At 46.7% G+C, this 24,815-nt stretch overlaps 1 protein-coding gene across 1 annotated transcript; it reads right to left on the bottom strand.

Annotated features, from left to right (window-relative positions):
* Positions 1 to 22,951: 22,951 nt before the first annotated feature.
* Positions 22,952 to 24,492, bottom strand: SOX1 (SRY-box transcription factor 1). The gene has a single exon (XM_071744125.1). It carries the CDS (start codon positions 24,354 to 24,356, stop codon positions 23,235 to 23,237), a length of 1,122 nt encoding a protein of 373 aa, XP_071600226.1. The 5' UTR covers positions 24,357 to 24,492; the 3' UTR covers positions 22,952 to 23,234.
* Positions 24,493 to 24,815: the final 323 nt, after the last annotated feature.

Genomic DNA, 24,815 nt, shown 5'->3' with positions numbered 1-24,815 from the left:
TATCAGAGGGAACAGGAGTCTTCGTAAGGCAAGAAACAATAGAACAAGCAGGAAATAAATAATAACTAGATAACCAGGAAACAGCACTAACACAATAGATGTTCAGTCATTAGTTTAAGCTGTCACATTTGTCGTGAAATGATCAGAACAACCACAGTGAAGCTGCAACTGTGCAGTTTACAATAAATCCATGCTTATGCATTTCGGAGGCCACTTCGGGAGAGTTAGAGGAATAAGCAGGGAATCAGGGACAAAACTTGACACGGAAGGTAGGTGAGCTGAAAACCACTTTCAAACATTTAAATTCCTTCCAGTTTTCAAAGCACTTACCACTGAAGAGAAGCATTGTTTCACTTTCCCACCATTTATAATGATTAATATGCTAATCTAATATGCTAAGCTAATATGATAATCTAGATGGGGCACTTAATTATGACAGTGTTTCTTTCCTCATGTATTGTCTTCCCAGAGCTGGTTTAATGTGGCAAGTCTGTTCTGCCAGTTCAGTTCACTTCAATGGCACGAGGTGGTTTCGACACATGGAAATGCCATTCTGCTGATGTCTGATCACTGCTAACATTGTACTGATTACAGATCATTTAGCCAAACTGCATTGAATCTGAATTGAGAATCTTCATGGAAATGCAGCAAACTCTGAAAACAGAGGTCATTTATGGCAAAAGTTTGCTGTAATTCAGCTTGTTCACTGCATACGCAATGAAGAAAAGCGATGGGGAGATTCAGGTTGATTTTGTTACTTATTAATGCTTCCTGACACATAAGGATTTTGCATTGTACTTGTAGCATTCTGAGCGTTTCTTCCACTTTGATTTCTCTTTTATTCCTCTTTTGTTGGAGATACTTCAAAAAAATTCTACCAGTCTGTGGGTAAAACAACCTCTAACAGGAAGCGGCAAAGTTCTTGCTTTGCTTTGCAGCTCTCAGAGTTAAAGCTCAGTCTAATGGCAGCTAATCCAAGTCATCACAAAAAAAAAATCAAAATACTTCTTTTTTTTTTCCCCAAAAAAATGTTGCCATACAAAACAGGGAGAGATTCGGGGTTTTAATTGTGGCTGTTTATAACTCTCCTTGGTAAGATTTGCTGAATTTCTAATGATGTGCTTAACAACTGGAACAAGCTACATATATTTCAGCATTAAAAGTCTCCCTTGATCACTTTCCTCCAAGTTACATAGCAGCCTTGATCAGCGAAAGTGTGGGATTGCTTTCCTGACATTTATTGAATAACCATTATTTAAATTATTTTGCTTCTTTCAATGAATTTGTCATACATTGTATTTTACAAAAGATTCTCTTTTCACTTGTTATTTACATAAAAATTGTAATGTTCTGTTGCCAGAATTAAGGTAATGAACACATGCATGTAAAACGTAAAGTGTGATTTACCCAAAAATCAAAGATGAGAGGAAGTGTAGTGGAAAGCACAGGTTTTTATTTTGCCATCAATCTGTATGTATAAGAAATATTTCAAATGAAAAGTATTTCCATATAAGATAACCCTGAGCATCTCGGTTCAAGCATTTCCAATTCATTCCAAATTAATTTGATTTCACAGGAAAAGAAAGAATAAAAATAACCTTTCTCAGCCTAGTGGTGTGAGTGTGAAAAGCTTTGACACACAGACCACTTCAAGTCACTTAAACAGCATCATTTCACCTTGGATCGGGGCTCAAGCAAAAGATATATTCAATTTTAAAGAGATGTGAGACCAGACTCTATCTCAATATACACATACGGTATCAACTGAAATTAGCAGGATCAAGGATCAGTTGGAGCACTCTGCATGTATATCTGGAAAATAACAAGTTGCTTTGCTGAAGAAATCTGAGTAGCTGGCAATTTAGTCCCAAAAACTATTTTCTTCACATTTTCATGAAAACTAATTTTTTATTTAGTAAATAAAAAATTTTAAAAACCTACCTCAAACAGGTGTTTTAAAAGTTTTTTTATCATTTTGAAACATCTGAGAATGCTGCTTTCAAAAATGAAACAGGAAAAATGCAATCATATATATGAAAATGACATTAAAATACCTGAAGGTTCACTTTTCTGTGGTGTAGACACTACACAATAACCCATAGTAATTTAAATTTTGTCATTATCATTCATTTATAGGTTTTCTTCAAAAATTAAGCTGATAGTTAATTTAAGATTGCTGATTTTGATCATAGTACAGTAATTAGGCAAAATTTAAGTAAATATAGAAGAAAATTAATAAAGTAGTGCAACACATCATGTAGTACTTTTCCCACGGACAACACTGATAATCTTACAGTGCATGAACTGTCAGGGAAGAAAAATGCTTTGATTTTACAACTCTGTAGAAAACTATCTTTGAAATAAAGTGGCAATGCTTTAGCTGCCAGCTCTCACTGAAACTACTGCCTGCATTTTTACATCCACTCTGCATATGTATTTTTGCATCCATTTTTATTGTAGCAGTGAAAATAGCAAAGATCTTGAGGACTCCAGAGTGGATTGCAGCATCCTGTTGCTTTGAAGAAGTGTGGTTTCTTATATATCACCTGCTTAAAATACACATCTTACAGTAAAACAATTATTTGGAAGATAAAACCCTGGTAAAAAGAGTTAACACAACTGTTTTCAAGTACTTCTGTTCCTTATCTAAGCACAGGTAAAATGAAACACAGAAGGAGGCAAGGATGAAACTGAATTTCATCAGAAGGGGAGCTCTTGTCCCTTCCCAGTATCACCACTCCCCTATACTTTCTAGTTTCATAACTGGGGGTTTTGATCATTTTTTGTGAGGGTGAATTGCTCAGCTATCCCTTCTGCGTAATTTTTAAACTGAAACTGGAAGACTAAGAAAAGCAAGACAAAACAAAGCCTAAACCCTGTGTGCTCCATTTGCTGAATATATGGTTTTCTTCCCTCCGTGTGTGCGTGTGCCAGATGGCACTACACTGGGCAGGATGATAATAAACATGAAAAATACAGTCAGTGCACAGGCAGAGATAACTGTGAGTGAATGTACCAGGGCTGGGGCTGGTAGTGGGAAGGGACAGAATTTCCAAGTGTGAGAAGAGTGAAGTTCAGCTTCTCAGGGGAGGAGCTGCTCCTGTTTCTAATGACCTCATGTTGGTAGGGGTATGTGGGGCTGCCAGGAAAGAGATTGGCCCTGATTATCTCAATGCTCTGCCCAGGAGCAGATTTGGAGCCATTTCCTTCCCAGTTCATTAAGCTGTGGTGATGGGAACTTGTTTGATGCTGTGGAGGGACAGTGGATCTGAGTGTGGAGTGGCTAAGCCACCTCTGGGCTCTGTATCCCTGGGGAGTGATGCCAGAAGGATGCTGGGAAGGGGGTGAAGACCAGCTGGAAATGTTGTCTGGGAATAGGGCTGCTGGGAGAGATGAAATCAGCTGGGCTGAGGGCTGTCAGATAACTTTGTGAGCCCCTATCCCTCCCCCATGGTCTGGGCCCTGGGGACATCACCCATCCCTCCACTGAGTGGGACCTGTGGTCTCGCCCTCCCCTCAGACTCTTTGCAACCCTGTGGCAGCATCTCCACAAGAGGCTTATGAGGAGCTGACCCCTTTGAAAGCTGCTCAATCCTCCTCCTTCACAACCTCTTTCTGGAAGTACTTTAGCAGAGATTCAGCTAGAGATGCACCTGCTTACAGCAACAGGACATTTGACCCCTGGTCATGTGCATTGTAGCTGTCCCCAGTGTAGGCATTGCCTGCACAACATTGTGTTTTCTCTGGGTTTCTGCCAGTTAGCAAGTGAGGGGCATGGAGGATACCTGAAGAATGCCCAGGACCTCCTAGGAACTAGATATTGGGAGATCTTTTGATCTATTGAGAGGTAAATTTTTTATCTATTGAGAGGTAAATCTTTAAGGTGGTGAAGTGATAAAGGAAAGAGTCTTGGGGATATCTGCTACCAACTACCTGGGGGGGAAGACTGCTTATGGTGCATATAACATCTACTGAAATATTTGAATGAAGCAGGTAACAACCTGAGTTCCTGCTGTTACTCATTGGACCACAGGCCACTGTATTTGGAAACTCTTTTTCTTTTAAACCAAGACTTGTCCTCAAAAAATTCTCTTTGTCCAGAGGAGAGAAACTTCCAGCCAGAAGAGGAAATGGCACTAATGCAGTAATTTATTTACCCTGTACACTCTCATCTCTTTCTTCTTACCAACACACTTCATTCTGAAAGGGGCAAACTTAAATTTAGGAAGCTAATCAAACTGTAGTAGATAATTATTTATTTTTAAATTATTCAATCTTTTGCCTCCTTTATAGTTTACTTGGTGTTATTATGGGATAGATTACCCCAGCAAAAGAGAAATAGACATTTTAAGGAGTGAGAGGGAAACACTGAATTATTCTTGGTCCTTCAAAGATCATAATTCAGAGTTTCTTAGCTTAGCTCTCTTCGTATGATGGAACTTTCTTCTGTTTTTCTTGTGTGAGTGCTAAACATAGTTTGCCCTCCAAGGGTGACTATTAAAACATGTGATTGCTTGGGCTATGAACTAGGAAGTGTCTGAGGCTGGCTATGGCATTATCCATCTCTGTAGGTTCACTGTAGTAAGGCTGTTGTTAGAGAAGAAGTTTTGGATTCACTAATTCCTGTGAGACAGAAGATGATGAAGAGGGAATGATAACCCCCAATATTTTAAGATAGCATTGGCCCAGACCTTTGCTCTTTGAGCACAGGCATGAGGGTGGAAGACAGGGGAGTTAACTCTGCTCACCACAGGGTAATCACAAATATCACCTACAGAAAAAAGAAAATTAAAAGGAATGGTAAGTGAAATATAGCCAATTATTTAATAATTGAAATACTTGGAAATGCACATTTACCATCCAATAGCCCTCAGCTTTACTGCAGTGAAAGTTCCTTTCTCATATCAGAGCTAACTTTGGGACCAGTGTTGAGAAGTGGAGCTGGAGTAGGTTCTGGAAGCAATATTTAGAAGCAGCTGCTTGAACATACTAAGAAAATTAGTATTAAAACAAGAAAGAAAGAAAAAAAACCCAAACTCCTCATGGACCCTTAAGCATCTTAGCTGCTTGTTTAATCACTCATGAAATCACAGCCCAACTCTTTTAAAGCCCAGAGTATCTGAAGTTTTGGAAGCCGTTGTGAATAAATACTTCACTTCCTTGCCCACAGTGATGTTTCTTCAGCCTCAGCTCATTGGTGTGCCTGAAAGAGACCTGACGGAAAATAAGTTACATGAAACTTAAATTATCACCCAATTCGACTCTAAAAACCACAAAAAATGCAAGGCATTGACCAAAAAATTGCAAAAGGCCTTTAGCATCAGCTATGCCACAGTTATAGGAGCTCAGGGAAGGGAATGAGGGATGTGAGCAGGCAATGTGGCTGGGATCCCAGTCCCCAGTTGTTGTGTGTGTTTCTTTTTTTTTTTTTCCCCCTTTTTTTTTTTTTTTTTTTTTTTTTTTTCCGGTGGCTCCGAAAGATGTGATGGCAAAGTGAAATCTTTGCAGAGGGTTGCTCATGCATTCAGACTGTAGAGTTTTCGAAATGTGATGTTTTGCAATGATGACATTAGAGTAGCAACCAAGGGTCCGAGACAGCAACGCCTGCTGCAGCTGGGCTTCGCTTTGAAATGCCCAAGACAATGGGGGCCACTGTTCTCCATCGCTTCGCCTTTCCATTCCATTTGCATAGTCTGTTCTGCCTGATTGACCAGCTTGGGCTGTCCAAGGCACCAGCATTGTTCACAGATCACTTCAAGATGGCACAGATGACAAGATTCAGGTGAGAGATGAAGTGGGATGATTCTCAAATGCCATAAGAAAAATCCACCCTGGGAACTTGTACGGCAAGAGAAGTAGTTCGAGAACTGAAGCAGTTAAAGAAATTTTTTTATTATTTTTTTTTTTTAAAGAAACTGATTGTATTTGGAAATACGGTGCCTTGACACACAAACTAGTTACAGTTCTTCTTGTTTCTTTGTTTTTTTTTTTTTTTCCCCTATCTGTTTTTGTTCGGTTCTGTTGTGGTTTTTTGGTTGGTTTTTGTTTTGCTTTGCTTTTTTTGTCCTGTATTTGCCCATCCCAGACCTCACCTTTCCCTGTCTCAGATGGGAACCGTGCCACTGGAAACCTTCGCAAATCACAGTCTCCTAACTAAACTCGTAGACGACAATAAATAAAGCTCTTCATAGAAGAGAGTTTAGAAATTCCTTGGTGCCTCCTCCGTAACTAAGTGGCAGGATTAATTAGTTAATCTTCATAAAGCGCTTTCGACGTGGAAAACCTTCCTAATAACGCAAAGGGTGAAGCGAGCTGTCAGCCAGCCCCACACCAGGAGGGCAGAAGGGCGGTGGGGACTTCGGCCGGGGCGACGGGAAGGGACCGGCGGGGACCCGAACGAGGGGACCTTGGAGCACCCCCCGTCTTCCCCGAAGAAGTCACACACTCTCTGTTGTCCCACATTCCTGACTGAATTTTGGGGTTGTTTCTTTCCCCCCACTACTCCCCCCCCCCTTTTTTTTTTTTTTTTTTCTACCCAGGTACTCCGGTAAACACACACACGGCAGCGCCCCTAAAACGAGATTCGTTTGACACCGATGTTTTGACTTCATCTCAAAAAGACAAAATCTTTCTCATACAAGTATGTTTTCCCTGGAGGGGTTTCCAGCACAATTTGCTGTAATTTCTTTACACCTAACGGAACTGATGGGATCTGAGCAGTGAAACATATTCCCACAGTAGTTTCGCTCTCTCGCACTCTCTGTTACCCTCCTGGGGTTCAGATCACTTTCTAGTATAAATATTGCCAATAATTGTGCTAATATGGTGATTCGCAGAAGGAATCACAGAATCTCTCCTCCTTGTACGGCAGACCTAAAGCCGTGCGACTTCTGTTTTATCTCTCGGCGTATTCTCTCCTAACTGCTCCCCTTTCCCCTGCAGCGACTGCATACACTGCATTACATGACTTACAAGAATTGCCAACAAGGTCCCAGGGGGCAGCTAAAAACCGACCCCCGTCCGGCGATCAGGGTGTAAGTTGCTCTCCTGCCTCTGCATCACAGGCACCTAGAAGGGAAGGTGCCGGTGAGCAAGACTCGGCTCTACAAAATTATCCAAAAAGTTCAGGCCCTTCTCCACTGTTTCACACATCCCCACACCCTTTTCACCATGTGCTCCGGTCTCAGGTTGGTTTGGATTTTTTTTTTTTTCCTCCTCCAGAGAAGGGGGTTAAAAGCTGCCGAAGAAACTTAAGTGGCTCTGGAGTTTGTTTAATTTCCCTCCAGTGTTTACTGATAATTCGAGAGACGCTTATCTTGGGGAATATAACGATTAATACAACCGCAGGTTTCCAGATAAGTGATTGTGATGGAGATTGTTGGCGAGAAAATAGACAATTATCCGCTGTTAGCTTTACATAAAGATCGCATTAACTTGAATTAGTTATCAGACAAAAGAACATCAGAAAGCTGCACCTTTCTGCCAAGGCAACCGCTTGCAGGCGGTGTGCTCCGCACAAGCAAACGCACCGCTGCCTCCCCAGCATCTCGCAAGCATGAAAAGGGCGGCAGGCTCGGGGGCTCCGGTGGGGGGGGGGGTGTGAGAGACCGGGGAGGCATAGGGGGGGTGGAAGGATGGCGGTGTCACGGCTCCGCCACGCCACGCTCATGCGGAGGCACGGCCGCTGCGAGGAGCGGGGAGGGTGAGCCCCGGGGCCGGGGGATCGCTTTAATATCAGCTGCCCGGCCGGGCCGCATTCATTTCCATAGGGCGAAATTAACATGGACGTGGGGCAGGCGCTGGGGCGGGAGGCAGCGCGCCCAGGGAAGAAGCGGCGTGGCTGATCGCCAAGGAAACCTCGCTGAAAGGGAAGAGGAGAGCATGTGGCTACTAAAACCCCGACACAATAATAACATTCTAAAAAAAAAAAAAAAAAAAAAAAAAAAAAAAAAAAAAGAAAACCATAATGATAACTTGGAGGCAGCCCGCTATTTGCATATGAAACCAGCGGCCAGAAGCGCGGCGGTCCACTTGCCGCATTATGTGCTCGGCGGTCCGAGGTTTCCCCCCCCCCCAGCCTGAAAAGCCTTTTTATTATTTCTCCTCTCCCCAGGAAAAGCTGATTCCTGCGTAATTGATAGAGGGAAGGACCGTAATTAATTTCACAGCGAAGTAAAGTGCAGCTTCTTCATCCGGATGGAGGGGAAGGGGTAGGAGAGAGAGAGACAGAGGAGGCGAGAGCAACTCCCCCCGAGAACCCCCAATTAAAGGAAATCACGCCTCACCCTCTCCGGCACCGAGGCACAACCCCCCCCTTCCTCGACTCCTCGCCACCCTCTCGCTCCCCGGGGAGGCAGGAAGGGCAAGGATCGTGGGCTGCTTTCACGAAGTCAGAAAGCATTCACCAGGCGTTTGTGTGGCGGGTGGTTTCTGTGGGAATTGGGTGGCTCGAGTAATTGGGGGAGGTGAGGGTGCAACCGGGACGGGGGGGTGGCGGGTGCACTCTCGGCTGGTTTCTCTCTGGAATTAAAGGCAGTCTTCAAAATAGGGTGTTTGTTAGAGAAATTCGGTCTGGAGGAAACCTGCCATTTCGGATCAGTGCGTTCTCTGTGCTAGATTTTCAGACAGACCCTGAAGAACCGTGTTTATTTGGGGAAGCAAAGGGGGACTCGGGAAGACGGGGAGGGCTTGAGGGGGGGGTGAGGGGGGTGGAAAAGGGCTTCTCGTGTGAGATGGGTCAATGAGGAAAAACCCCGAGATGTTTCAGGCGTCGGACTGGAGCCGAACAGATGCTGGGGTAGCACGGGAAAATAGGGGGGCACCGCAGGGTCCACGCATGAAGCAGCAGCGAAGGGAGCGGGGAGGGGATTCCGGGGCAAGCGGCGCTGCTCCCACCGGGAACGGAGACCCCCGGGAGCCGTCCCCAGCCCCGGGACGTGCCGCTGCCGCTGTTGGGTCCCCACTGAATGGAGCGGATAATGATCCCCGGTTCCCAAGGCAGGCTTGCTGCTGCCTGGTGAGCCTTGGATTTGTGTGGTCCAAGCCTTTCCCAGCTTGTCCCATTCTGTCACCGGGATAAGGGGCTCCCTCGGCTCGTTTGCACCTGCGTCGCTTTTGGCTCCTTCAGGAATGCGCTGAAGCTTGTAATCAGCTTTGTGAAGCCATTGAGTGCACGGCTGAGTGAAACTTCCAAAGCTCGCAGAAAACTGGCCCGCTGAATAGGAGTCAGCATGGGGCTTCTCTCCAAGCCCCTGGCCTGCCAAATTCCAGCAGAGCCCCTCACAATCAGTCCACACAAGCTTTACTGCTCTCCCCACACTGAGAGAAGCGAGAAAAGAAAAGCTAAAATACCAGTCACCGAGGTTAGCGGTTTGTTCCCAGATTAATGGCAAACGCCTCCCTCCCTGCTGCAGCTAACCAATTCACTCGGAAGATGTATGTGTACATACATACATATATATATATATATATATATGTTTGCGTATACATATGGATCTACGTGCATATGAATATGTATGCGTGCCTACGTGTATAAAATGGAAAGAAAGAAAAGAGGGAGCGTTATTACTGTTTTACTTTATGTGACCACAAGCCTTCAATGGCTCTTTTGGCAGCAAACATGTAGAGGGCTATCTTGCTATCCCACAAGATCATGCTTGTATCATCCCTGTATATTCTGCAACAGTTTTAAGGCTCTGGTTAAAGATTCAGAGGAAATATGATTTTTATTTTTCCTCTGGCGATGATTGAGCACCAAGAAAAACTCCACTGGAGTAGAGAGAAAAGCAATGGACAGGTTAAATTAAAAAAAAAATTAAAAATTACACAGCTACCAATAGTCCACTTTAAGATATCTCAGAATGTCCAGGCGTGAAGTTTTAACAGTTCACTTCATGCTTTTATGGTACTCGAAGGATGAATGAGCCACGTCAGACGGACCACCGTCCATGTCGTGTGTCCTCCCCCAAGCTGGGGACTGCAGGACACGGGGTCCTCATCACTTGGTCTCCATCTCTGCCACCCGGACGGCTTCTACCCCCGGGAAAAACCTGCCGAGAAGGTCTCGCTTGAGGGAATCCCCTGATTTTGAGCATCCTTAACACGTTTCACTGCTACTTTAAAACTTTCCCAGCATCTGATTGTACAGGCAGGAGTGACGCTAAGTAATTCAGAATACGTAGCACGACTTCGTCATACTTTTCATCCGGGTTCTGAAAGTCTGCATGTGGGTGAAGGTCCGCATTTATTAGGAAAAAAAGTTGAGTCGAGTTATACAAACACCTCGCTTTCTAAAGCAGTCCTTTCACGGTAATAAATTCTGTAGAATATTCTTAAATCCGCTAAAAATATAAGTGGACTGTAGCGCCAAATCTATGAGTATGGATCGACGGAGCAAGGCGTTATCTTCAGATCTTGGGACTTATAAAATCTATGTGTGTCTTCTTAAACACTAAAACGGTGAAAGTAACATTATCATAACATTAATACCTTTTTGTAAGTCCTTCTCCTGGGCTAGTATAAGGGAGAAAAAGGCGATTTCCAGCATGTCCAGAGATAATGTCTCCTGAAGAGTTTTGCCATGCCTCTTAATTACGTCATGAAAATCATGTTTTGTTGACGTCCGCATTGAAATACAGGCAGCAGAACAGACAAAAGTAACTCCACAGGGCTGGTAGGTGTTTCTTCTAAGTTCAGCAGGATTTTGCCTCTGCTGACTTGCTTTTGACATCCTCGCAGTTACCGCGTTTTCAGGAATGTCCAAGAAATCGATGATGGCAGTAGGTGTTTTCACCATCGTCGTCTGAGAAGTTCGTGAGGGCTCAGCGGTAAGAATCAATTGCACAGCAGATGACTGCATAGGATACTTTATCAGCATCAGTGTACCACGTTCTGATCCTCAAGTCCCTCTAAAGGATAACATAACCCCAATGGAAAGAGTTAGGGAGTAAAAGCGTAGAGCAACACATCTGATGTTGAAGTCTTGACCCTTGAGATTGCGGCGGCACAGAATCTTCTCCGTATGCCCACAGTTGGTGTAAAGCCACATCTTTTTCGGTTTGTAAAGTTTCTTTTCTGTTCGGAAGTTTGGTGTGCTATTTTCGACCGTGTTGCTTCTTCCAACCATTCTCAGTGACAAGTCATGAGGATATGCAGTAATTCAGAAATTAGTGAAATTTTATTCTTGGTGGGGGCGTTGGATTAAGAGGCTGGGAGAGTGTGAAACAAGTCAACGTGTAATTGTATGATAAGGCTCTCACGAGGAATTTATTGGCCAAGTTGCTATTTCTATTCCTTCCTAATCTCGTTTAGCACATTCATTCTCTGCAATCTGTCTCCATAATCTTCTGTGACAGAATGGCAGCCAATAGAAGCATGCATGTTTGGAGAGAAGAGAAAATATGCAGAGGCGTGATAAACTGATGCTAATTATCCATATTTAGGACACCGAGTGCAGAAGATCAAGGTTTACAAATAACAAACCAGAGCCAATGATGATGGCTTCCTAGTGTGGAATATATTGGAGGGGACAAGATAAGGGTTTCACATGCAGAAGAGATTTATTGGTCAAAGGGTTCACCTTCCACTTTTCCACTTTTATATAGCAGTAAATTATTTAAGCTAAATTCACCAGAACATTACTCTTTTATTTGGCAATGTGCCATGACTTGCTCTTTCTTTGTGTCCTTTCAATGCAAATCCTTGTAGTGTAACATCAGTTGATAAGAAACAAATAATTGAAGTAATAGGTAATTCCCTTTAAATTGTGCATATAGGACAGTAAGGAAATCATCTGGTGTAGAATGAGACCAGAGTATAGAGCATATTGCTGAAAGTGAAACAATCTCTCTCTCGGCTATTAGATTACATTTGTACTAGAGAAAAATAACCTGCAGAAAACTTGCAGGTTGGACTAGAGAGAAAACCAGTCTAGTCAGATTTAGGCTATTTTCCTACAGATTCCTCAATTTTATTTTATTTTATCTTTACTGTAGAAAGACAGCTCTTTCCCCCATTTTTCTTATTTTTCTTTTTTTAAACTAACATTTAAATTAGGGATGCTGCATTCTCCTTTTAACAAGTGTTGGCTCTGAGAAATAATAAGGGAATTCGGTTTGGCAATATTTCTGTAGTATAGTTGAGGGTCAGTGGAGTGATATTAGTAGTATGCAGTAATTGGATTGTAAAGTTTCCAAAAAGAGAATAATATTTGCCGAGTTTATGTTTATTTGCAAGTTCTGAAAGTATTCTGCACTGTGGCAAAAATTATTAATTAGTATCTTGCCTACAGGTGAAGATAACTTCCTCTTCGAAAAAGTCACTAACTAGGAAATTGTACGCCAACACTCCCAGCTGCATTTTCCTGTGTTGGTAGCACGACAAAACTCAGCAAAACACAGAACCCTGCTGCTGAAAATACTCTTCTCAGAGGCGCTTCACGTAGGAAAAATCTTCAAAATTTCTCACATTGGATACAAGGAATGATATTTCTTTAGTAACTATCTGGTTAGGACGAGAAATTTTTCTGGGCTCATGTTTAACGGAAGAATGACTCCATATTTATTTCCCTGTCAAGTATTCCGTGCAGGTTCATGTTTGATGTTTTATGCATGGACAAAAATACTGCAGTCCCAACCTCAACATTTCTACAGTCTTCCTAAAAATATTTCTGAAAGTAATCATGCTTTTTAACACGCCACAAGTAGCTGGCTTCCCTCAAAATAACACAAAATACAGAGGCAAAAGAAAGAAAATAGGCAAGCTGACGGGCTGCGACTTTGGTAGTGGAAAGTTGCCGTTTGGTCGCTCATGGACAGGAAAAAAAAAAAAAAAAAAAAAAAAAAAAGAGAATCAGGATAGGAATAAGCCTGTGGAGTGCCACAGCTCCTGGGGCAAGGGGGGGTCCAGGGCTGCCCTGGGCATGGGCCATCTCCCCAGCAAGGGACATCCCCACTTGTCCCCCCGCGGGATAGGGGAGAGAAGGTTGGTGGGTGACCTGAACCTGCTCAACGAAAAACCTACCCGTGGGGCTGCTGTCCCCCGAGTGGCAGTGCCACAGCAGGGTGGGAAGGGGCCACTCGCACTGGTCTCTGTAAGATGCTATTTGGCGTTGTCTGGAAAAGGCGGGGGAGGGCGCACAGGATAGCCGGGGCCTGAAGTTCATTAAATGACGTTTGGCAACTAGTTAGACTAATTAGGTTGATTTTCAGAGTAAGTAACGGACGCTAAAGCCTGACCCGGTTTTAGTTAGAAGCCGCTCTGGCAGGAGGCACGGCAGGAGGCTCCCCTGCAGCTGCCTCTCCCCTGCTTGCCATGCAAAAGAGTTTTTCTCCCTGTTGGTAGGAAAAAAGCAGTCTTCTTCCAAGGAAACCTCGAAGACTTTTTTAAAGAAACATTTCGCAGTTCCGTTTGTCATCCCCAGAGAGACACTGGAAATCCTAATCCGGGTGTTTTCACTAACTGAGGCATCCGCACAGGCAGAAGGAACGCCGAAGTCTCTCCTTAACTTCTAAATACAGTTTTGAGCTGTATTTACAGTATGATGTCCGATAAGTGAGGGGACCCTTCCAGATGTTGACCAGTTGTTTCACAGAATAGGAACGGAACTTCTGTAATAACTTTTCTGCCCTTTCTTAATTTTTTTTTTTTTTTTTTTTTTTTTTTTTTTTTTTTTGTACTATGTCTTGTACCACAAACGCCAAAATGTATCCTTTGTGAACTTTAGCTCTCATTTTACACCTCTGACCTTCCATTCTTCATTCAGTATTCACATCTGAAGTGAATCGTCTACCTGTGAGGCAATGGGCACGGAATATTCAAACATGAAGATGCAACGAGAAATCTTGGCTCGTCCGTGCCTGTATCTGGTGCTCCGTGCTTACAGAGAGAGATTTTCCATATGCATTCTTCAGGAATGCTTAGAAACTGGGAAATAATCATGGGATGTTCCCAAGCAAATGGCGCTGTGACATATATTTACAAAACAGTTACTATTACCACTCTGGCAAATTTTTATTAAAGAGAAATAAAGCCAGTTCATTGCTCTTCTGATCTTTAATATCTGGACCTGTGGCACGTTTATCATGATGAGATTGTCCCTCTTATCTAGTAAACTTTGGTCTACGACTCCTAAAAGATTCGGGAAAATCATTCATGGCTTTTCCTTGAATCTTCCTAGTCACAGCAAAACAACCTGCGTAATGACCCAAAAGTTGGTCTGCTAAATGGACCTTTTGGATGGAGGATTAGCATTAACTTGCTCAGCCTCGCTAAGAAGTTAGAAACTGAGAGGACAATTAAGTGCTTTTCTGGGGAGAAATGCATGTTCTGCTCTCATTTCTCCACTCTTTAGTCTATTCCGCAAGATACGTAAGTAATGATGTGACACCAGATCTTGTATGGAAAGTCCCCGTTTAGCAAACGCACTCTATCCTTTCTTCCTCACCCTTAAGGCAGTTAGAGACACACCAGTGAGAAGTTTGTTCGGCTGAACTCCACCTTTTCCTTGATCTCCACTTCATTTTATAGATTTTTTAAAAAATTTTAATTTTTCTGAGCTATTTTTTTGTTGGAGTCTGAGATTCACAGTTCTCCAAACTCTGGAGACAAAATACAGGAAACACGCAGGTTTCAGGTCCTCTACAGCTGTGTATTTCCAAAGATGTTTTTCCATCTTGTTTTCTTTTATTTCTTACTGTTCTTCAATGTAGGAAACACATGTTTTCGCACTCACTCGATTGCACAAGCATCTTGTTTTTCTTATTATCTCCTACATCCTAACATCGTAGGGGACATATGGAGCCCTCATCTGCCCTGTGGCTGAAAAGCAATTTAAAGGAACGTAGTATTGATAATGCACAAAGGTACAGATAATGAAAAACAAATAAACAAAAAAAAAAACCCAAACAAAACCCCAAACAAAACAAACCACAAGCAAACAAAAAACCACCACCAACAAAAAAACAGCTTCAAACTAAAGTAAAGCCCCTTTCTATCTTCTGCTACGTACAGGTAAAACAGATATTAAAGCTCTGAGGCACTGTAGATGGTTTCAGAGCCCCCAGCTTTCTTCAGGGGCTCGGAATTGTGTTTTGTTGTCGATCCTTCTTTTTAAACTCCTGTGTTTAGAGTTCTAGGTCTCTCCTACCGCCTTGGGCATCTTGTATTTGCAGCTCCAAGCCTGAAGAGCCTGTTACCCGATTCTGCTAATCTGATTAGGATTGCATTATCCAACAGTTTTAGCAAGACAGTCTCCCTATATTCTCTGTTTTGTTTTTTGTTTGGTTTTTTGGTTTTGGGTTGTTTTTTTTTTATGTACTGGGGTAAATAAATGAGCTGACGAAATTTGTGTGAGACAATATTTGGGTAGGAAATAAATGTCTCCCCACTCTCCCCACACCTCACACACCCAACCCAACCACTCCGGTGGATAAATTATACTGCCCAAAATGTATGGTGCCTTTGTTCATCACGGGTTCCTAGTTGCTATGGAGAGTTTTAAGCCTTGGTAAACTATATTTCACCTCTCCCGGTGAAAGCTATTCTCTGCCTAAACGCACACTTTGCAGACTCCGATCCTTCCCCCCCACTTCCTTGGCCCACGCTGGTCTGCCCTGGGCTGAAGCCACCTTTTCCCACTCAGAGCTCAGCTCGCCCTCTAGCACTTGCCCAATTGTTTGACCAGCGCCAGATGCTCTCCTGCTACTCTCCTTTTCGGTTTCATTGTGTCCCCACCTTTTTTTTTTTTTTTTTTTTTTTTTTTTTTTAAGGTTTCTGAGGGATAGCCCCTCTGTCTGAGAGCCGCAGCTAACCGTGGCACACGTCTTCTCCAAATCAATGCGAGGTGTCCGGGCTGAAAGCGTGGACAATGAGATTTTACCGACCATGAAGCATATTACCCCCAAACCCATCCTGACAGACCATGCTAAAGCACTTGAATGACATTCTTGAAACGAGATCTTTCTGAAGGCTCCTGCCTTTAGGGAATTACACCCTCCAGGAAAGATAGGCATGAAACTGCACAGGGGAACCCTCGGGCTTTGTAAATAGGTGGGTTTCTTTGTCGCAAGGCCCCACCAGTTCTATGCCAAAGCGAGGGACCAGCGAGCTTTCCCTAGGCAAGTGTTGCTCACTCCACACCAACTCTGGGGAGCTTAAAGGACGAGGGTTTTACCTAACCCTTTCCCTTCGGTATCTCCAGACTTTTTGGCAGCACATCTAGGGGTGTGACTCAGTTCAGCCAGCTCCGACTGACTTGTGTCAGTTTAGGGGTACCCTACACTGGTATTGCCCGTGTGTCCCTATCCAGGCGTGTGGACTAACTAGGAAGAACTTCATGACTCCTGATAGCTCCCTTTGTAATCTCGGGCATGTGATGTAGGCAGGCTCCACACATGCACGGCTGTTAAGGCGAAGGACCTCCAGAGTCTCCGAATTTTGGCTTGCTAATCCTCACTTTTGCAAAGTTTCCTCCAACAGCAAATGACTCATTGCACGTAAAAGCCAACGGGCTTTCCCTTCAACCTCTGCTAAGGGAACTGTCCTGTTGCATCTGCACACACGGGGCCCGGGGCCACGGCTCCTTTGCCAGCTGCCCTTCCCTTCGGGGCCACCCTTGTCTCACGCCTCATCCTGACATTACTCAGCAGAGGCGCGGCGGGGCCAGAGCCAGCAGGCAGACAGGCAGGGAGGCAGGCAGGGCCCTGCCTGCCCCATATGCATAATCTCTGCTTTCTCTCCTGCCGCTTGGGCAGCGGGGGTCTGCTCCCACTGCTTTCCCCCCCCTTCCCCGCCTCTCTCTGCAACCGGCCCCGTCGACGCCAGCCCTCCACTCCATGCTCCTCTGGGAGCTTTGCAAAACCACGTTCTGGCTCATGTTTTCTGTTTCCTTTCCTCTGCCTCTTTTTTGGCCTTGCCTCTCCATAAATGACTTTTCAGCCAGCCTTTGCTGACTCCTCTCTCCCTCAGACGTGTGAAACCACTTGCCCCAGATGTCAGTTTCTCCTGGGGAAGCAGCATCTCACTGTGTACCCTCGCTTAATCTTGATTGATCTGTACCTCCTGCTCTCTGCCTGTAGCCCCAGGGTGCCCGCCCACCCCGAAACGAAATATGTCCGAACCGGGGCAGGTCCATCTATGTGCTTTATCTCTGGTGTTAGTCGTGGGGTAGCGACGAGCCACCGAGCGTACTGCCTTGGGGCGGGAGAGGGTGCAGAGGTATTCTGGAAAGGAAGGGGCCAAGATACCACAAGGTGGAGGGATCGCTTATTTTCTTAACCCCCAAAAAAAGCAAGTGTGTGCCGTGTGCCCCCTCGCCCTCTGTTTCGTGCAATGTCTTGTGCATCCGTGGTGGGAGCGGCATGGCTACCGGCGGCGCCAGTGCCCCGTGGGGCGGCAGCCCGTCGAGGGGCGGCTCCCCTCCCGCCCCCGGTAGCCGCGCAGCAGATGGTCTGCGGTCCGGGAGGGCAGCCTGCGTGCCGCCCGCCACTGAACGCATGACTGAAGCCGGGCTTTGGTGTCGCCGGGAGCTCCGCCGCCCAGCACAGGAGGGTCCCATGTGGAGTTCAGAACCGGCCTTTCCCGGCTGACAGCAACGCGCTTGTTTTTCCTAGCTATCCCTGCACACTCCCCTCCTCCCCTGAAACAGAGAAAGAAACAGAAAACTCTGTCTCTAAACAGTTTTGCTGGCCTTTTTGGGCTTCACCCCATCCTGTCGCCTGGATTCCCTCTCCTCCCTTCCCTCCTGCACGTCGGTGAGGGGCCAGAAGGCTGCGGCCGGGAGACGGGGCTCACCCCAGCATCCTCCTCACAGCCACCCACTGCAGCCCCTTACCCTCTGGTTGCGACCTCTATTCCCAGCTGCCCCCGACGCCACCCCTGAAGGGAGGTGGCGTCTTCCTTCTCCCCGGAGTTGGGTCGAGGCCTCCCCCATCAACCTCCCGCTTTGCGGGAGGGGCTCTACTTTCGCTGGCTGCCGGGCCGGCCGCTGCCTTGCAGCGGGAGCCGTCGATGTTCCGCTTGGTGATTGTAAACGGGTTTGACTGGCCGTTGATCTCGGGGTCAGGACTCTCCTCACTAATCCCTCGCTCTCCAAACACCGGCCCCCCTCCTCTCCGTCCCCGCGCTCTCCCTCCCTCCCTCTCACCACCCGCCTCCCTCTTTCCCTCCCTCTCCCCCTCCCGCTCCTCCTTTCACCCCCATCTTCCTCTTGAATCATTCATCTGCAGCCCCTCCGAAGGTACCGGGGGCACCTCGCCTCGTGGGGCTGCAGCTCGCAGAGGCCCACGCACACCCAGCGAACAGTCCCCCTCAGGCCCACTGTTCCGCGACCCCTGAGGTCTTGCTTGGCGAGTAGGGGCCTTCCCGCAAGATCAGCCCCCTGCACACTCACGAGGACACACGGACAGACAGACACACTCTAATGATGCCCGCCCCTACGGGGCTGCCCCTTCCTGGCGCTCCTCACGTGTTGCTGAGCGTGGGAGGGGAGAGCCGGAGCCTGTCGGGGGAATCAGGCAGAAAGTGTGCGGGAGGAGACAGGGTAGAAAAGGGCCCGGGAGGCGGGGGGTGAGTCCTTGAGAGAGACGGGGGCGTCGAGGGGCGCAGAAGATTTTCGCGGCCTTGCCCGGGAGCACGTCCCCTCTGGCTAACGGGTCAAACCTACGGGCAGCTGCCAGCTCACGTGTTTTAGTTGCGTTTTAACCTACAGAAAACTCAGATTAGCTGTTTGGTTTGATTTTCGGAGGTGTGAGGTTGTGCTTTGAAGTGGGGGTTAGTATTTTTTTTTCTTCCGTTGCATTTTATGCATAATTATAAGAAGCTGTAACAGCGTCAAGAGTTCAGGTGCCTCTGGCTTGATGCTGCAGCTGGGAGGGAGGATCTCCTCTCCCTCCCCCAGCCAAGGGGCATCTCGGGGGGCTTCTTGTCCCTCTGTGCCCCTCCGAGCGCGTTGGGGCGGCCCCCTGCGCAGATTAGTAGAGCCGTCCCTCTTTTTATCTTCATGGGCAATTTCATGTGTGTGTCCCCTCCCCCGCTTCCTTGCTCCCACAGGGCCCCCCAATCTATTCCGCCCCCCCCCCGGGCTTGCTGCAGTGTGACTTCGTTTGAGGGCGCGGAGGAGTGGAGCGGGATGGAAAGGTTTTTCCCCGGGGCCCAGCGCCACTCCTACGAGCTCAGCGAGCCGCGCACGGGAAAAAGAGAGAGGTGGGGAAGGAGGGGGGGAAAAAAAAAAAAAAAAAAAAAAAAAAAAAAAAAAAAAAAGAGACTTGCTGGGAAAACAGTTGTGGAGTTCAGGCCAAGTTTGCGTTTTGGCTCGAAGTTTGGAGCGGATCAAACCTGTTATCGCACTGTGCCTCCTGTCCTTCTGGCTCTTCTGCCGCCGTCCCCCTCTCGGGCCAGAGGGACCCGCCGGTAGAGCGGTGACCAGGGTGGGGAGGGGGCGGGGTGGAGAGCGAATGAGCCCGCGGGGGGCCCTGACCCCAAGCCCCCAACGCTACATGCAGCCGAACGCCGCAGAGAGGGCACCTCCTCCCTGCTCCCTTGCGCCTCACTCTCTGGATTTTCGTCTCATTTACTGAAAATGAGATAGTGCTGGGATTTTTCCTTAGTTCTTCCACACAGGTGATTTTAATAGCTCTGTCAATCATATTATAGGAGGAACATTTCATACAGTTTTAGACGTAATGTACTTAAACCATAAATCGCTTAAACCTATTCTTAGTTTTGCATATTCAATTATTCTCTTATATATAACTCGCAGAGAAAAAATCCCGAAGATTTTTACAGTACCTAAACCCAACTCGTCTGTCTAGCAAAGTTGTTTTAACTTTGTTTGCATACCCCAAACGTGAAGTTTAACTCAAAATAAACTAAACCGTCAAGCTGGTAAACCACGAACACCAAAAAAATCTACACCATTGTTATGGTGTTTGGGGGGTGGTTTTTGGTAGGTGTCTTTTTTTTTTTTTTTTTTTTTTTTTTTTTTTCCAGGACATTCGCAGAGGGAATTGTTTTTCTTGGAAGGGCAGGCTGAGAACATTTGAAACTTATTTAAATATAGCCGAGATTGAGTCTGTTTAATCCCCTCTGTTGAAAGTGCAGGTATTCCTATTATCCTAGGCATAAAGCCATTGAGCCGCTAAATTGTGAGAGGAGGGAAGGCTCTCTAAAAGGAGCTCATTTAAAGAGCTGTAATATTTCTCTTTTAAGCACTTCCCCTACTATTTCTGCTGTGTGGACCCGTACAGATGCTTATTTGCTTTTCTCCCTCCACCGCTCCAATCCGCCTATTGCATCAGTCGTGTTCAGCGATACAGCATCGTCTCGCCGGGATTTTTCTCTTCCGCATTGTCAGTAAATGTGATTTTCAATAGCTATGACCCATAAAGAAAAGGCACGTAACAAGGTTGTATCAGATGTATATGCGTCTGCAAGTGCACACGTACACATATACACTTCCCTTCGGTCATGATGCTATCTATAGTGTGTCTAGATACGTATGAGTACATATGCATACGATGGATAAGGCTATTCAAGAAACAATTCAACAGGTACTGAGCTTATTCTGCATATTTAAAGGTGCGCCTGTTACTATTTAAAATTACATATAGTGCTTGACTGGAGGCAACTAACCTAACAGAAGGTTTCTCACCGGTTCCTGCTTTCTGTGCGTTGTTTGTACGCTGAGAAATTAACAAAAATAGTCTGCTGACTGTCTGAACCCGCACACACCTCGCTATAATAAAAGCTCGTACAGTTAAAAAAAAAAAAAAAAAAAAAAAAAAAAAAAAAGGGGGGGGGGGGGAGATTTTATTATCTGTTTTGAAATCAGTACAGTTTCCATGAAAATTTTGCGTTCACTTTAAAGAATGAGTGATGTAAACAAAATTATCAAAATTACTCCAAAGAGTTGTACATGTCAATTGGCATGTCAGCAAAAGTGCAACCTCCAATATGGACCAAAACCACTCCTCATTAACCAGCCAATGTTTCCCCACTCCTGGATGGGTGAAGGACTCATTCGCCAGCGCTAAAAGATGGTTTTAAAATCCCTACAGTCTGCTGCCACCGACATTACCGCCCTAGAAGTTTTAAGTATTTTTTTCCCTTTTGTTTAAGCAGTTATACCTGATTTCAGAATTTATTTACTACAGCATGATATTTTAATTCAACGCTTAATGCTTTTAATACTATCAGACGAACTTTACACAAAAGTTTTAATCCCAGCATATCGAAAGGCAACGATGAACAGCTAAGGAAAAAGAAAACAAAAGCCACCAAACAAAAAAACCCCAGCCAAACAAACAAAAAAACCCAACCCAACCCCAACCAAAAGAACGAACACAAAACCAAAAATAACCAAACCAATTCAATGTAAAAGCCCTGAACCACATTTTGCAATGAACAGACAGGCACCGGCAGCTTTCGCACCAGTCGAAGAAGCTGGCGCCCCAGTTTGCGCGGGATGGGAGCGGGTGTCCCCGCTGCCCCCTGCTCGCCCCCCGGGGTGCTAGGCGGGGATGGTGCTGCTTCGCAGGCTTGGGATTTAGAAGACACAATTTTTTTTTTCGGGACTCTTACATCGAAGAGCTTTCGCTTTTCATAGTGTTAATTAGAGGGGAAGCGGCGCGCTCGATTGTGCCTTCCCGTCCCCCGGGGGAGGCCGGTGTCCCCCGGGATGGCGGGGGCTCCCGGTCCGAGCCGGGAACAGAGGGAGGCAGGGGCGGGCAACCCGACCGCAGCCCCAGACCTGCCCCAAAGGGGAAAGTTATGGCCCCAAGCAAGGGCCAGAACGTCAGTCCAGCCATAAAACACAAGACACAAAAACGTTGAGGGCTAGGAAGAGCCATTCAGCGATTGGTCTTCCCTCGCAGGACGGAACCAGAAAAATAAATCTGCTTTATCCCTCCTGATTTATACGGATTAAGAAACATCGACATTTACTGCGGGGTTGAGTTTTATTCTGATTGCCGCCGTGGTATAAAACTTCCTCCCCATATTCTGTCTGTACGTGCTGTATTTCCAGGCACATCACGGTAAACCACTGCTATGTTCCCCAGTGAAGTTGTTTTTTTGTTTGTTTTTTTTTTTCCTTTTCGAAAAAAAAACCCAGTTGACTTTTTCCGCTTTGAAATTTATTTAACTCAAAAAAATTGAACGCATCTTTAGGATTTCTGTTTAGCAGAAAGGCTTTTTAGTAAACTATATACACAATCTGAATTCCCTCATAACGCCTAAATAAAAATTATTTCACAATGCATTTACAAGAAATGATACAAAAAGAAAACAAAACCAAAGGAAAAACAAACAAAAAAAGATCCAGATACAATAAAGTTTTACAAAACCCAGAAAGAAAAACCCTAAACACATAAAACATCGCAGCTTCCAAAAGAAAAAAAAAAAAAAAAAAAAAAAAAAGGAAAATTTTATAAATAAACAAACAAATACTAATAAAACAACAAAAACAAAAAACGCGATAACATTACAAAAAAAAACTTTTAAGTGTTGTTTTGGATTTGCCTTAGTACATGAGTAATAAATGAGAACTGTTTCCCCATCAACTTCGAGTTAATTAGGCAATAAAAAGCCTTTACAAGAAGCGATCCGTGACTGAAATCGTAGCGGTTCCGCGCGGTATAAAAGTTGGCATCACCTACAACTTTGTGCGGTTATTATTGATATTTTTTTGTCTTTTCGCCGTCTTTTAAAATTTTCTTTCTCTTTCTCTCTCTCTCTCTCCTCTTTTGCAAATAAACACTCTGTGCCTCTTGGTTGAATGATAAATACTGTACAAAAGTCTCCATAAAACACAGAAGTTCAGTCTAAAACTAGTTTCATAAACTAGTCCTTCTAAAAAAAAAAAAAAAAAAAAAAAAAAAAAAGTAAGTAAAGCAACCGTTACCTTTTTTCTCTCTCGTTATTATTATTATTTATTATTATTATTACAAGAACATCAAAACATTTCTTTTCTGTACAAAAAGGAAGAAAAAAGAAAAAAAAAAAAAAAAAAGAGAGAGGTGGGGGAGGGAAGGGGAGCAAGAGGCAAAAATAAGAGGGGGGGAAGGTGGGAGCGGGTCTGAGCGGCGCGGGGCCGGGGGCTGAGCGTGCGGTGGCGGCGGCGGGGCTCGCAGTCCTTCGGGGCCGCCGGGGGCCGGTGCCGGTGGCCGAGCCGGTGCCGGTGCCCACGCCTGCGCCCACCTCCGTCGCTCCCGGCGCCTGTGCCGGCGTCCGGCGGGAGCTCAGATGTGCGTCAAGGGGACGGTGCCGTTCACCCCCGTGCTGGCGCTCTGGTAGTGCTGGGGCAAGGAGTGGAGCCGGCTCTGGGCGGCGGCGGCCGCCGGATCCCCGCCTTCCCCGGCCGGTAAGTACATGCTGATCATCTCCCGCAGGTCCCCGGGGCAGGGGGCCCGAGAGTGCGAGGTGACGGGCGGGCTCACGCTGGGCTCCGACTTCACCAGCGAGCCCAGGGCACCCAGCGCCCCCGAGGAGGCGGCCGCCGCCGCCGCCGCAGCCGCTGCCGCCGCCGCCGAGTTCTGGTGGGGCTGGGAGCCGTAGGGCAGGGCGCCGTAGCCCGAGGGCGAAGCGCTCATGTAGCCCTGCGAGTTGGAGATGGGGCTGTACTGCAGGGCGCCCATGTCGTAGCGGTGCATGGGCTGGGGGTTGTGCGGGTGGTGCGGGTGGTGGGGGTGCGGGTGGTGCGGGTGCCCCCCGCTGCCCGGGTGCTGGCTGTAGGCGAGCTGCGCCTCCTGCATCATCGCCGCCGCCGCTGCCGCCGCCGCCACCGAGCCCGGGTAGGCGCCGTTGGCCCAGCCGTTCATGTGCGCGTAGCCGCCGCTGGCCGTGCCGCCGGGGCTCTCCAGCCGCTGCCCCACGCCGCCGGGGCTGACACCGACGCCCATGCCCACGCCGACGCCAGCTGGGCCTCCCCCGGCCGAACCGGCGCTCAGCAGCCCCCCGGCCAGCGAGTACTTGTCCTTCTTGAGCAGGGTCTTGGTCTTCCGCCGGGGCCGGTATTTATAATCCGGGTGCTCCTTCATGTGCAGCGCCCGCAGCCGCTTCGCCTCGTCGATGAACGGTCTCTTCTCGGCCTCCGACATGACTTTCCACTCGGCCCCCAGGCGCTTGCTGATCTCCGAGTTGTGCATTTTGGGGTTCTCCTGGGCCATCTTCCGCCGCTGGCCCCGCGACCAGACCATGAAGGCGTTCATGGGTCTTTTGACCCGGTCCTGGTTGGCTTTGTTCCCCCCGCCGCCGCCGCCACCACCGCCGCCGCCTCCCGCTCCGGTTTGCCCCGAGAGGTTCGTGGGGGCCTGGGCTCCGCCGGGGGAGTGCAAGTCCGTCTCCATCATCATGCTGTACATTCAAGTAGCTTTTTTAATTTCCACCGGCTCCAGGCGTGAAAAAAGAATCAAACATAGAGGAGCCCAGGCAGACGGGGAGCGAGCGAGGCAAAAACCCGTTTGTATCTAGGTAGCGACCGCCGTGCAGGGGATGGAAGGAGAGGAGAGAGGAAAAAAAAAAAAAAAAAAAAAAAAAAAAAAAAAAAAAAAAAAAAAAAAAAGGAGGAGGAGGAGGAGGTTGAGGAGGAGGAGAAGAAGAAAACCTCCAGGAGGGCGATCGGCGACCCCGCCGGCGAAAAACTTTCTCCCTTTGGCAAATCACTGGCTGGGCTCGGCGGCGGCGGGGATTCGAGCTGCTTAAACAGGTGCACGGCGGCAAACTTGCGGCTTCACTTGTCGCGGAGGGAGGAGGAGTGTGCGGAGCCGTCGGCGGTGTCCTCCGCTCCCGGCGCTCCCCGGCACGCGCGCGCACACCCCTCC

Source organism: Heliangelus exortis, chromosome 1, assembly GCF_036169615.1.
Source record: "Heliangelus exortis chromosome 1, bHelExo1.hap1, whole genome shotgun sequence".
Lineage (NCBI taxonomy): Eukaryota > Metazoa > Chordata > Aves > Apodiformes > Trochilidae > Heliangelus > Heliangelus exortis.
The sequence above is the reverse complement of the archived record's forward strand: the minus strand, read 5'-3'. Positions and strand labels throughout refer to the sequence as shown.

Coding starts and splice junctions, on each gene's coding strand:
- SOX1 (XM_071744125.1), bottom strand. CDS start 24,356: ATGTACAGCATGATGATGGAGACGGACTTGCACTCCCCCGGCGGAGCC.